General features: G+C 36.7%; 1 protein-coding gene across 1 annotated transcript in view; it reads right to left on the bottom strand.

Moving 5' to 3' along the window:
• Positions 1-13,799, bottom strand: part of XRCC5 (X-ray repair cross complementing 5) — a 54,380-nt gene that overhangs the window by 5,465 nt on the left and 35,116 nt on the right. Inside the window, exons 15-19 of the mRNA XM_013299359.3 lie at positions 13,311-13,404; positions 11,793-11,862; positions 4,515-4,624; positions 3,892-3,988; positions 1,810-1,877 (exon numbers count right to left, since the gene is read on the bottom strand). Of these exons, the coding sequence (XP_013154813.2) occupies positions 1,810-1,877; positions 3,892-3,988; positions 4,515-4,624; positions 11,793-11,862; positions 13,311-13,404 (439 nt within the window). The remainder of the gene's footprint in view (positions 1-1,809; positions 1,878-3,891; positions 3,989-4,514; positions 4,625-11,792; positions 11,863-13,310; positions 13,405-13,799) is intronic.

Raw genomic sequence — 13,799 nt, forward strand, 5'->3', positions numbered from 1 at the left:
CAGAGGTGGTTATCTAGTGAATAAGTGGGATTGCCAACTGCCTAGTTAGCAATCAGTACAACCCGTTTATTCTGAAAGTTAAGGTAACTGTCATGTTTGTTGCAGAGTTGATTTCATGCAATCTTCTTTCCCTGTTTTAAAGGGAAGTTATGGCTGTTGTTGGACCTTCAATCAATCACAAAATAATTTCTTGTATTGCAACACCTGGCTGACTGTAAGATGATGTTAAACAGCAAAGTAATTTGGCAGTCAATCTACAAATGCTTTGCTCCAGCTTAGTTTAGCAACTATAAAACTAGTCCTTGGCACTTCATACTTTGTGCTGCAATCCTATGCATGTACAATATTTTTTAGCCAGCACAAGCTCACAGTTAAGACTTCTTAATAATTTGCTGTAAGGTCTTCATGGCTAGGAGAGATTTCCTTAAGGAATGGTGGCTATTTCACACAGCATTAGCATGTTTTGAGCATCAATGGTATTTTCAGACTAGAAAGTGAAGTTCTTAAGAAAAATATTGTCCTAGGAAGTTTCCAAGATAAATTCACAGCATTTGGAATACATAAAAATTGATACTCTTTAAAACCACCACCGGGAAAAAAGTTGCTCTATACAATTATATGTGATGGGAAATAGCCAGTAGGTCCTTCGTGACTAGAAAAAACATCATATTCTGTCACTCATACTCTGCACGTGTACTTAGCTTTCTGGAATCTTAGTTCGTTATCTTTTCACATTCATGACATTTCTGTGCCTTCTTCATCTTGAGGTGAATTGTTACAGATGAAAAAAGACGTTTCTAAAATACAGCCTTTACCCACTCATTAATTCATTCATGGAGAACATACTTCTACTCCCTTTAGTTACTGCTAATGTAAGGCCTGGAAGTTGTGAAAAACAAAACACCAATGTGGCATATTTTAGAAAAGCTGCTTCTCTGCAAAGTACTTGGTGATTTTAGCCGCAGTTTTACCTTCAGGGGTCTGTAATACAGGGACTGCCTTTCTCCTAAACTATTTAAAATCATGGCTAGCAGCTTGATACAAGAATGCCCATCTTTCCTTGTCCACACAAATACAATTTTTGACAGCAGTTCTGAATTCTGCTTTCTTTCAAACAGAACGCACCATTTTGCCTGTTAGATGTCACTCCTTTGTAACTGTGACATCCTTCATTCATCACTGCAGTTTCTGAAATGTTATATTTCTGTAGAAATAATACCTGCAAACACTCCAAACTCCAAAACTTTTGTTTCCCGAAAGGATCTAATATGTTCACCAATAATAATACCAGCATAATCTGTTATGTCCACCAATCCACAAGAGCTGCATAAAGTGGAAAATACTGATATGATCACACATATGGTGAAAACTAGTTGTAACAACTTTATATTGCTACAGTTAACACTTTTAGACAAAAAAAAGTATTCTGATTTTTGAACTTGTGTGCTAACAGTAAGTTCACAGTTCTTTCTATGAAGGCTGAATAGTGATCTTGCGTATATAAATAGTCTATTGCTGTTTCACTACCCTAAGTTCCTGAAGTTACTATTCTTTATAGAGGATATTTTCAGATAATATCATCAATCCATACTACTTTCTAAAGACAAATTAAAGCAAATGCTGTGGCACATGCTAGGAGAATTATTTTTGCTCTGAACTGGGGCAATTTAAATTGTGTGGCAAAAGCACACTCTTCTTCCTTCACATGGATCCTAGTTCATTCACCCAAAGACTTACCCACATAAGAAAGAATCTCCTGTTCCACAGCAAAGGCTCTATACACATAGATGTTCATTAAAAAAATGATACCTTTTCAGCCTCTTCAGTAGTCACCGAACTTTCCTCTGCTTCATCTTTAGTGATCAAAGAAATTCTGTCTAGAAATATATGAGAGATACAAAAATATCATTAGAAGGCTTTCAAAAAATTCACTTAATGTTAGAAATTAAAAGTCTTCCAAATTCCAACTTCTGAATGTGCCATCATCACCAGCAAAAATAAAAAAATATTGCTCAAAAGGAAAATGTGACTTGCATAAATGAGTCAACTATGATATAAACTATGATATAAAAATAAATTAATGAGCATATTCATGAGCTTCTGGAAGTATCCATTTAGGAAACTGCTAATATTATGACAATCAAACTAATGAGACACTGAAATCCTAAATCACAGATGAAATGCTGAAAATCTAACAGAAATTACACTTCTAGTCATTCACAGCATGCTCTTAGGTCCTTAGAAAAATTAACTCCTAACATACAAACACTTATGCTGTGATTATCTACACTCTGACTACCAAAATTGCTGGTCCTGCCCCGACTTTTCTCCTTGATTGTGGCAACACCACCATCCTTGGCAATGACCCTCCCCCCCCCCCCCCCCAAAAAAAATATTAAAAAAAACTCAGTTACTTTTTACCACAATTGTTTTTCTAGTCCAGTTCATCACCTGGCTACACAAATGCTTGTGCCTGAATAAAGAAGTTGTGGGTGTGAGAGCAAAGAACAGTAGTTTGATTAAACGTTTCAGTAGCAGCAGAAGTGTAATGTCACCTTAATGTGCCCAGAGAACTACGTGGCAGGGTTTCATAAGGCAAGTGAACTTGTCAAATAGATCTGCCTTGTTCCTAAGCCACTAACTCACATCCATCCTCCTTTGGTGATTGCAGTTGCTCATGAAAAGGCCCAATGCATGCCACCTTTGGTAGAAAAGAGGCAGTGAGTCACGTGGCAAGAAGCAAGGGAAGCAGAACTGCTTTTGGTAGCAGCAAGCGAAAAGCCATTTCAGCTACCTAGTGAGAGCAGTTAGATTATGCATAAAGCACCATGATTTTATCATCTTCTCACAAGAAAATAATCTATTTGTAAACCACCTCTGTATTTGTAATTTTTTTTCCCAAAAAACATAGTCCAGTTTGTCAAAAACTCTGGTTTATAGCAATCAAAAGTTATTCCAGCACTGCTTCGGAAGACTCAAGTTTCCTACTTTCAAAGTTTGTTTCTTTTTTCAAATTTCTTCAGAGAAGGTCCACTACAATACCAACTGAATATAATATTCTTTCAGTGTTGTCTTGTGCTGTTGTTTTGCGTTGCTAAACAAATTCCCATCTTGTATTTTGAAATTTGGACAAAGTAGACATTACAGAGCGTCTGAAGTTTGTCACATTGAAAGGTGCTATACAAAAGCATATCATTGCATTTTATAGCACGTCCCCTAAGGAACACAGCTGGGCATTTAACAGATTTTCTTAGCACTAGTTCCAATAAAAAACAAGAGTATGACATAAAAGATTTTTTTACTCCACCATGTTTCATATTTGTGAAAATGTTTCTTTATTTATCACTTGCGTAGTCTCTGAATGTCTTTTAAAATTGCACTGCCATGTATCTCCCAGTTTAATCATAGGTAGGTGTGATATTACCACATATTCTGCCCTTCAGGTTGCTTAAATACAAAATGATCAGTGATGTATTTCAATGTATCTATGCCTTTTTTTAAAGCTTAATTTGGAAGAATCTTTTTATATCTCTGCTGCATGAGTTTTCTCCATTTATTTTGAAATTCATCTGAAATTGTATCATCTTCTCCTTGCCCTTTAATTTGTGTCTCTTCTTCCACAATTACGTTACCATTTCAACAACACTTGGCACACCATTATGAATATTGCCGATATGAAACTATTAGTGCAAAAAAGGAAGTTACAATGTGAAATTTCTCCCCCCCCCCCCCCCCCCCCCCCCCCCCCTTTTTTTTTTTTAAGCAGGCTGAAGGAATGAACCATATCAAAATGCTGCTCAGGTTAATTTAAGCATCCCACTGCTAACAAAGTTTTCTCTTCTACAATGGATAGTACAAACAGAGATACTTTTTTTAAAAATGCCATCCTACCTTGTATCATGATCTCCCAGAAATCAGCTAAGGATTTATCTTCCACCTTTGATTTAAGAGCTTGCAGAAAATCATTAAAGCACTTCACCTTAGACAGCTGAAAAAAATAACAGCAATGACAAACAATATTAAAAATGCTAAAGGGCACTTTAGTGCAAATTTAGTTCTTTATGAAATTATCTAACATTATGCTGAACACAAAAATCACTACTGATTTTCGTTTTTATCTCTAATAAAACCAAGAGTTCAAATGAAAGATAAGCCACAAAAACGGCCTTCCAGAAAGCTAGGCAGACTTTCTTGTAACTAGCTTTATTGAAGAAGACATTCGTAGGATCGCTTCATTTTATTTTAAAAGCATCACATCACAGGCCTTCTGGGTTTATGTTTAAAAGAAAACAAACAGCAGCAAATAATATCAGAGAAGCTAGTCCCCATTCCAGTAAGAATAAAGAAACATAAAATGCAAATATATTTCTAAATTTTCAAATAATATAACCGATTTTAATCTATGAATCGATTCCTTTTGATGTAGCAATAAATTATCAAGTTTCTAATACAGCAAACAGGCCCATCATGTCTTCAAGGTGAAAGAGATGAGAGTTTTCACATAGTAACATTACCTTCATGGCCTCCTCTCGGAAAACTCTGATACAATTGATCCCTTTCATGTAGTACTGTGAACCTTTATTTTCCAGGAACTGATCAATGCGGTTTATCAACTGCTGACTCACTGAAAGACCAGGAGAAATAAATCAAAGAATGCACACCTTCAAGGCAAAAAAATATTTTTCCTTTACATTCCTCTTTTTCTATTCCACAGGCATCTAAAGAGTTAATCATACCCATACCGCCTCAAGCTACTCAAGTTGATAACTGTTATCTAAGCTACTGACAACTACTTCAGCCTCTCTGGAAAAGCTAGATCTAACTAGGAAGAAACCCAAGCCTGGCCAAGGCAAAAGTCTTTCCCCGAAAGCCAAGAAATAGATAAAAAGTGTTTGATAGAAAGTAAAACCAGAATATTGGGGACTGGGATGCTAAAGCTGAGGGTGGTTATTGTTCTACAACGCAAGCATATCCCCTAAACATCCTTTGAATAGGTGCATATTTCAACCAAAGAGTTAAATTTATAACGAAGGTGTAACAATGTCAAAATATCTGTAGGGTGACTGCAGTTAAAATACTACCTTGTTATTGAGTATATCTTGTCTCCATACAGGTAGTTTGATGATTTTTCATTAAGGCAATGCTGTTTATGATTATGGAAAGAAGTAATTATAAACTGTGCATGCCTGACAGAGAAAAGCAGAGGCAAACAACGAGACTCCCACCAAAAAGAAGGGAACACCAGTTTCATCCTTACTGTTGAGCTCCTAAAAGGCAGGTAGATGTAAAACGCTGCAAAAGTGACAAGCAAAACTGTCACCAAGAGCTCTGCAAGCCCAATTAAATTCTGCTGGATTTTAGTACTTTATTTTCTTCATTTTTAATTACAGATGTCGAACTGTCTGATTTAACCCTCTGGCAGATACCTCAGCCTGGGAAAAGACAAATGTGAGGAGGATACAACAGTGATCTATAAATCAGAAGCACTGTGAAAAAGAATGAATAGGGAGCGATAGTCCACTGCCTCTCTCAAAACAAGAGCAAAAAGTTGGGTTAAGGACAAACAAACAAACAAAGTCCCTCCCCAAACAAAACCAGTTAACCTCTTTACCATCTGGGGGATGCTACAGTTTTAACAGCTTAAAAAGAAATGCTTGAACCAATTCTTAGAACTCTTAAAAGAGGAACTCTATCAAGAGAGATCAAAGATGATGTTGCTATTGAGGAAGAAAATGCAGGAAAGCATTCTGGACAAGTCACAGCATATGCCTGTCGTGTTCTTGCACTGTTAAAGACAGGTCACTGGATTGGCTGAACCTTTAGCCTGACCTATAGCCCTTCTTATGTTCAGATGTTATGGGCATAGATGTCACTGCAAGTATTCTAGCCATGGAAACATCCACACAGAACATCATCCTCCAGACTGATGGAAGAGACAAGGACAAGTAAACACACCAAGAAGCAGGTATTTTTTAAATACTGTATTGCACTCTGCTCACTGTAAGCACACACAGCGCTAGCTGTTACGTTTATGTTCTATAAAATTCCTAATTGAACTGAATCTGAAAGACAGCATCTCTGAAAAGAGTGAAACAAGACATATTTGATATTCTCCCAATAGCTTTTGACTACAGAGTTTCTACAAAAGGAGACCGATAATGGTTCTGTCCAACAGCAGCTATCACACAAGAAAGTGTGATAAAATGCCTATTGCTCCAGAGGCGATCAGCTCACTTTTCATTTATTTTACCAGTAGCTGACAAACTAAATTGAAGTCTCACTACGTAAGCTCTCCAAGTTAAGTCAGTCCATTTTTTTCATGGTTAACAATTTTCTCATTAAATGTTCTAATTTCTTACGAATTGCACTAATAAAAGCAAGTCCTGCTGGTATTTTCAGTGGTGGTGGTGGTTTTTTTTTAATGCTGCCTTTTCATTGATGTGTTAAATTAAAACCCCAGGCACTCTGACTGTGCAATAAAAGTCTATTGTCAGAATGATTCCAGCATACTGCTTGAAATTATCAGACACTCTACTTTTGCATTTATTTTCTTTTAAAAAAATCCCTTTCCATTTGATTGCACTGGCAGGCATCAGAAGTCTTTTTCCTTCTACTGACTGTGGGCTGCTTCCTTCTCAAATCCGTTGTAAGGAACCCAAAAAAACCCTATAATGTCTTACTAGGCACTGAAAAACCATAATATATGCAGGAAACAGGTTACACAGCAACAGTATTTTACACCAGATTCTTCTAACATCTTGAAACAGCTTGGCTAAAGTTGGGTCTGTCCACCGGGTTTCCCTTAAATGACAGGCCTATGACTGATGGATCTAAAATAGATAAAATTCCTGTGTTCCGATTAGACTACTGAATTACTTCAGGGGGCAAAAGACAATACGAAAGACTGTGGATAAGGATTATAACACGGAGTTCTCCGTAGCGGACTCTGCTCCTTTACACTCCTAGGTCTGAGAACTTTGTTGATTTCCTGCTGCCTGTCATCGCCTTTTCATTAATGTGAATCTCTGGGTTTGTGTGCTGCAAAAAATAGGTGTCCCCGGGTTTAGAGAAAGGGATGTTCTGCATAAAGACGTCTATTTAACTATGCTGTGGATATAAGCATTAACTCTGACGTGTCCCAGACAAATCTCAGGCATTGAGGTTTTGAAGAACACGTCCTAGAGTTACAAACTGACAACCTACTCAGGCCACTACTGTGTAACAACTTTTTTTTTTTTCCTCCCAACTTCCCTCATCCTACACACATACTGAAGGAAGTGAACTAACAAACTTCTACGTTTTGCATAAACTGTAATTCCAGCACTAATAACCACCTCATTCTGCAGAACATTGCAAGAAATTTTAATCTTCTGCTTCCTCCTTCTACTGTACCTGATTGGTCAGATAACAAATATAGTGATTAAAGGCTGGAGAACTACACGCAGAAAAAAAATAATTATCTTTGAACAGAAGATCTTTTAGTTCTAACAGAATTTAATCTCTTCGCCACTGGCATTCAGATACATTTGCTACACTAAAATACATTCACCCGTGCTGTTACTTCTTGTGAAATATGCCATGAGCAATTATATTCACTTGTTATCTCTGCATAGTTTCAGTACAAAAGTGTAGTTACGTTTTCATATTTTTTCAGTTCAGTCCTTAGTCTTGATTACTATGCCAACAAGATCACAGAATAATAATAGATAAAACTGTATTATAGTCCAAGTTCAATTATTTGGGGATTTTTTTTCCACCCTAAAAAAATTAATCAGGTTAAAAAAAAATATTCTGTAGATGGAAGACTCCTGTTGTTGTCAATCTTTTGATTTATCCACTGGTGGTGTTAACGATTTGTATTCGTGGACAGTGCTTAAAGTTAGAGTAACTGACAAATCAGTTAAACTACTTGATAATTTTTAGCTACTTCTCCGTAAATATCATATTTTTGTAACTAAAAAAAGAGATTCTAAGCTGAAAATTGTCCTAATTTTTAAGGACTTCCTTTTCCTTTAAGCCAAGAAATAAGCATTTTAACATCAAGAGCTGCTGAACTACTCCAGTGTCCTATGAGGTGCTGTTCAATTTTGAAACAGTCTCTCTAAATGGCCTGCGGGTATGGATCAGAATGATTTAGGCTGGATGTCTGAAGGACATATGGACCAAATTCCCCCTCAAAGCAGGTTTGTTGAGGATCAGATGGGTCAGTGTTCCACAGACTTCAGTTCTGAGTAGCTCCAAAGATGGAGAGCCTCCCAGTTCTCTGCGCCCCTTTCCATACTTGACTACCACCACTGCGAGTTCTTTTTTCTTTTCTCCCTATACATTTAATTTGAATTCTGTTTGCTGCAACTCAGAGCTTTGCATCTCACCCAATCACTATGCCCTTCAAAGACTAATCTGGCTTCATCTTCTCTGTAAAGCAGACATACAGAAAACTTCAAAGTGTTTTTATATACTCAAGTATTTGGTTTGCAAATACTCTTCTAATGACTGAATCATTTTCATCAAACCAGTCATTGCATTTGGCCTGTCTATCAGTAGAGCATGAATAGTCCCCAAAACACACAAAAACATCCAGTAAGATAAAAATGCAGGCAAACTGCAAAGACATATGCCAACAAAACCTGAAAGTAAATACTATTTTTATAAAAAAATTATCTTAGGTCTAGAAAGGTAGTTAACTAGACACATTTCTACAGAAAATCTTGCAACAAAATATCGTTCTTGTTGCAACTGCTTAATAAATTCTCCCTGCAAATCCCTTATGCAGCATTCTTTTATGACACCATTCTTCTACCTGTACAAAGCATCCAGTGCAAAAACAGTATTTTACATGTTACTTAAGAAGCTATCTACATGCCATGGCAAAAGCGTGGCACCTCAGGAACAATGGAATATTTACTAAAATCTACACATGTAATTACTAACTCTCTTAATTTTACTTTTCTAGAAATGCCTAGGAATAAAAATATTAACAAGTTTGCTATAAATATAAAAATGACAGTATGGCACAATTTGTCTCTGGACATTTTTTCTTATGTCCATAAACTGTACAGTTGTCATTGCATATGTCTCTCTTTGTTTACAATCAGTAAAATAAAAAAAAGCTCTTTCAACTACAGGACTTCAGGCATCATGTTCTCAGATAGAAGTCCTGTAAGATGCAATGACATCTGGCCTATAAACTCACACAGAAAAATTGTAAACGAAAGAAAATACTATGCATGTGTCAAGACCTTTTTTTACTCCTCATTAAGACACCCTATCTTCTACAGAAGCCTATGAAAATACACCATATCAGACACCTGCTCTCCAGAAATGCAGAAATGAATGGAAATCTGTAAATAGTCTAACAGGATCCACTGATAGCCACGCGGCCACTCCTTTGGCATTACAAAGGTGGCGAGCACTCACTGCATTTGAGAATCTTCCTTGCAGCCACAGGAATGAAGAAACTCATTGTACACCCTTGGGAGTAACAGATTCTACTCAGGCAAACTAATCTATTTTATTTGCATTCATCGACAAAAATGTCAGAAGCTGTTATCAGAAGATTGCCCTTTGTGATGACTGTGCACTTGTAACCTGCTCAAAATAAGACCTGCATAAAATTACATCTATCTGGCCATGAACACAAATAACAAAGCAAAGATATCTGGAGAGGATACACAATACTAGTTACAAGAGCAACCAACACTAGCCAGTAAGCTGACACCACCGCACACAACTCATCACGTAAGCCGTAAGTGGGTCTTTACTGACATAAACTATACAGATGTCAATTAAAACCAAAGTTGACTACTGTTTCAGGAACTGAGCTTCCAGTCTCAGAAAATGTATCCCTAAGACCCTTACCAATTTGAAACTTTATAAGTATCTTAACTTTATAAGATTTTATAAAAATATGTATTTACACATTAGTGACCCAGTTCTCAGTAACAGCAAGTGCATCGTTTCTCCTCCTCTAGTCTGCTGTGAGATGCAGCATCAGACATGGGCTAACTTGCACTTAGGCTTCTCCTACGAATGGCACAAACCCTAATCATCATCAAATCCCATCACAGCCACCTGCAGGAGATCCATCGGTACTCATTTTCAACAATTAATATACCATCAGGACTTCCTACAAGCTGTTAAAAAAAATTCCCCTTGTCATTCTTTGGTCTTGATAACTTTGATAATTTTGGTGATACACTTGCTGAAGACTGAAGAGGATGCGTGCCATTAACCTGCAGCTTAATTAAAAAGCCACTGTACTGTCAGTATTTAAAGTACAACTGTCCTTAATCCTACAACTTCTCTATCTACCCAGAAAAAACACACTCAATCAAACAGCTGTAAGGTCTTTCTCCTTCCTATGGAGGGAATCTCTTGCTATTTTGTTTTAAAATGAGAGTGTAGACTATTCAGTTTGGGAGACTACGCTGAATGCTCCTTTTCTACAAGAAAGGAGGAAACCAGGATGCAACCTAGTAGTTCTCCTACCTGTATCCTGACACACAAAATCTGATTTTTTCTTAATAAACTATCTGAATGCCACAGATCGTTCTTTCCTGCAAAGACGTTTCACAATTCACATGTTCTAGCAGAGGGAAAAAAAAAAAGTCTCATCAATAAATATGATATAAAATTATATTAAAAAATATATCCTTAGAACCACTGAATAGTTTTAGGGCAGAGTTTACTATTTACATAACCAGAATGCAATACAGCAAGCCATTAAAAACATGTCTGTAATGTTCTATGTATTAAGGTACCTAAAAGGCTCTAAAGCAAAAAAGAGATCATGCAGAGGAAAAAAAATAGTATGCAGAGCATGGTTTTGTTTATATTGGCTTCTATCTCTCCTTTAAATGGGTGACTGCACTACATTCTAACTACACCTTATAATTACAGAGCAGATCACACATAAAATAAAAGCAAATTGCTCAAAATTTCAGAAGCCATCTGAATATGTAGTGCAGTTATCCAGCACAAGTGAAGATATTTAACCATTCTTTAGTTAAACCATCTTCAAGGGTAATCACTAGACTTACTTCTGCCTTAAAGCTTTCCAACATGATAAAATTAATTACCGTGACAAAGTAGTCAACTGTTTCACAGTTTCTGTATTCTAATACATTGTACAATGCTTTTTTACTGCATCTTAATATATCTGAGATTTGAGAAAACAATTCTAAATATTTTTTCAATTAACAATTTCTTCTGGATCTAATGCAAATCCATGTAAAAAGCTGGCTAGCTGGTTTATAGGTCTAGAAATTCTGGAGACAAACAGCTATGTAGGCTTTAACAGTCTATCACAAATCAAACAGCCTCCTCAAACAATGTCCAAAAGAACCACAGGCCTTGTTGAAACACCTAGCTCCTCACTTCAGCACCTCTACAAATCTTTCTCTTTGAAAATAAATGCTATTCAGCAAGTAAGGTATCTTGCCACAACCTTCAAATCACCCTTTAAAAGAAAAATGGACCCCACCCACATTATGCATTCTTTCAAGACACCTTTAGATTACATACACCTCTGTATAGCTATTCCAGTAGGGAAATACCACACAAACAAATGATAATTCCATTGCATTTTCAGACTTACGGCATGCAAGTCAGTAGCTGACGTGTGCTTCATATTCTTCCTCACCTCTGTATCAAAACCCTGCCCTGCTGCATGCCGAGAACAGATTCAGAGCAGCTCACATAGCATTAGAAACTTAGGTTTAGACAAATGGATTGCATCCACTGAACCCTGAAGATGCTACTAAACATTATTAAGATAGATAAAAGTCATTTACCGTCTTCGAAGTTAGTATTTTTCTGCCTCACCAGAATTCGGAAATCTTCTGCTGGCTTGACACTGCCAACCTACAAAAGATCAAAAATTGATACAACTGTCTGCCAATATCCAAATTTTTCTTCTTGTGAGGCAACAAGAACCTTTACATTTGTTTATTTTAATACGGAAACAGAAGCTCTACACTTCTCTGCATGCAGACTCGTAAAATGCAACTCTTACAATGTGTAACACGCAGTACTCCTAGCAAGGCTTAGATACGACACGAGCAAGATGAACTCACTGCGCTGCACTGCTATAAGCCGACCATGTTCTCTGGGGTTTAGAGGTCAGAAGCACAGTAGTTCAGGTTACCTGCTAGCTCAGCTTGGAGGCTTTTTGTGGCACAGGCCTCTCACTAATCTTGACAGACACAATGAGGAATGGGAGCTCCCAGGCATGCAGGTACAGAATCACTGGTTTGCCACTCCAATAGGAAGCTCAAAATTAAAACCATACACTCAAGTCATCCACCCTTACTGGCTCAGTCTGACATCTTAAAGCTGAACCTCTAAATGGGCACTGAAGCGCAGAAACCTTACAAAAGAACTAAAGCCAGGTCAAAAATAAACAAACACTTACTGAAAAACAGATGCAATAACTTAAGAAAAAAAAAAAATTACACTGTTTAAAATTCCCTTTCAGAAATCAAGATTTTCCTAAGTTTATTTAAAATTTTTATGCTTTGCTGTCAAAATAATTCATAGATATTTCAATAAGCTTGCTTGGTCTCTTCATGCTTCTTCTAAATTTGGCAATGCTACTTTTCAGGAAATCTCAGAAATATATATTAGGAGTACAGAATATTTAAACCTTTTCAGATTTTAAATATTTTGAAAAATCTCAATCACGCATTTTAAAACCCAACCTTAAAGGATAGCACATTTGAAAACAAGTGAAGTTATTTCAATATTAAATCACTTTTTTCCCCCGTAATACAAAAAAATCAGATCAAGGAAGGTACATACACAGTTATGAAACAGGCTTAATCTACCCCTGTACACAACATCTGGAATTTATTTAGACCTAGCAGCAAGATGAAGACAAACTTGTGATGTAGAACCCCAACCAATGCAGGGAACTATCTTTAAATCACATCAATACTTCGATTAAATATGCAGAGGCAATTTCTATGTTGCAGATGATAAGAAAGAGCAAGAACAAAATTCAACAATTAAACCCCAATTCTGAGATTCTGTTTTTCTCAGATCCTTAGGCTTGCCCTTTGGAGTTCTAGACACCAGGGGAGAATTCTGTCCTAAAATATCCAAGACTGATGGAAGCTTGTGTTAACGTGCTCCTACAGGCAGAGAAAGTTGTCTTTACAATCTCTAGCGGTCTCAAATCTACAAGGAGACAGTATTAAGTCATATTTCAGCTAGGAACTCTCCATTTACCAGGAATTATGTATATTCACTACAATACACTTAGATAAATGAATCTCGCCCTTTAATAATCAGATTTGTAAAAATATGCTTACAGAGGTGATATTGCCTTCAGCAAGTTTCATGATGGTAAAGCTACCTTCCTCATCTTCAATTTTTGGTTTCTTAGGAATGGGTCCATCTTCACTGCTGCAAACGAGAAGGACAAAAACATAAACTCTTAAACTGTCCTGCCTATTAAGTAGGGAGTCAGTAAATTAATGAAATATACACTGAACGCTGGACAAAATTATATAACTGTCTGAAAATTAACACGAAACCTGCCTCATTTTTCCCCACAGGTTGCACAAAGCAGATGGTAGAAAGTGAGACCAAACTCTATCTTAACATAAAGCAAAAGGTACCGCTTGTTGAAGGTGCAAGATTATTCATGTTTATTTCAGGAGTGAATTTACTTACACACACCTTCTCTACCTCCCTAAATACAGCGTACCTGCAGTCAATACACAGGTTCCAAATAAAGTGATTTAACCTTCATAATTCACAGCATACGATTTACTGTTTTACAGTATATTACATGGCAT

This window comes from Falco peregrinus, chromosome 8 (genome assembly GCF_023634155.1).
Source record: "Falco peregrinus isolate bFalPer1 chromosome 8, bFalPer1.pri, whole genome shotgun sequence".
In the NCBI taxonomy this organism is placed as follows: Eukaryota; Metazoa; Chordata; class Aves; order Falconiformes; family Falconidae; genus Falco; species Falco peregrinus.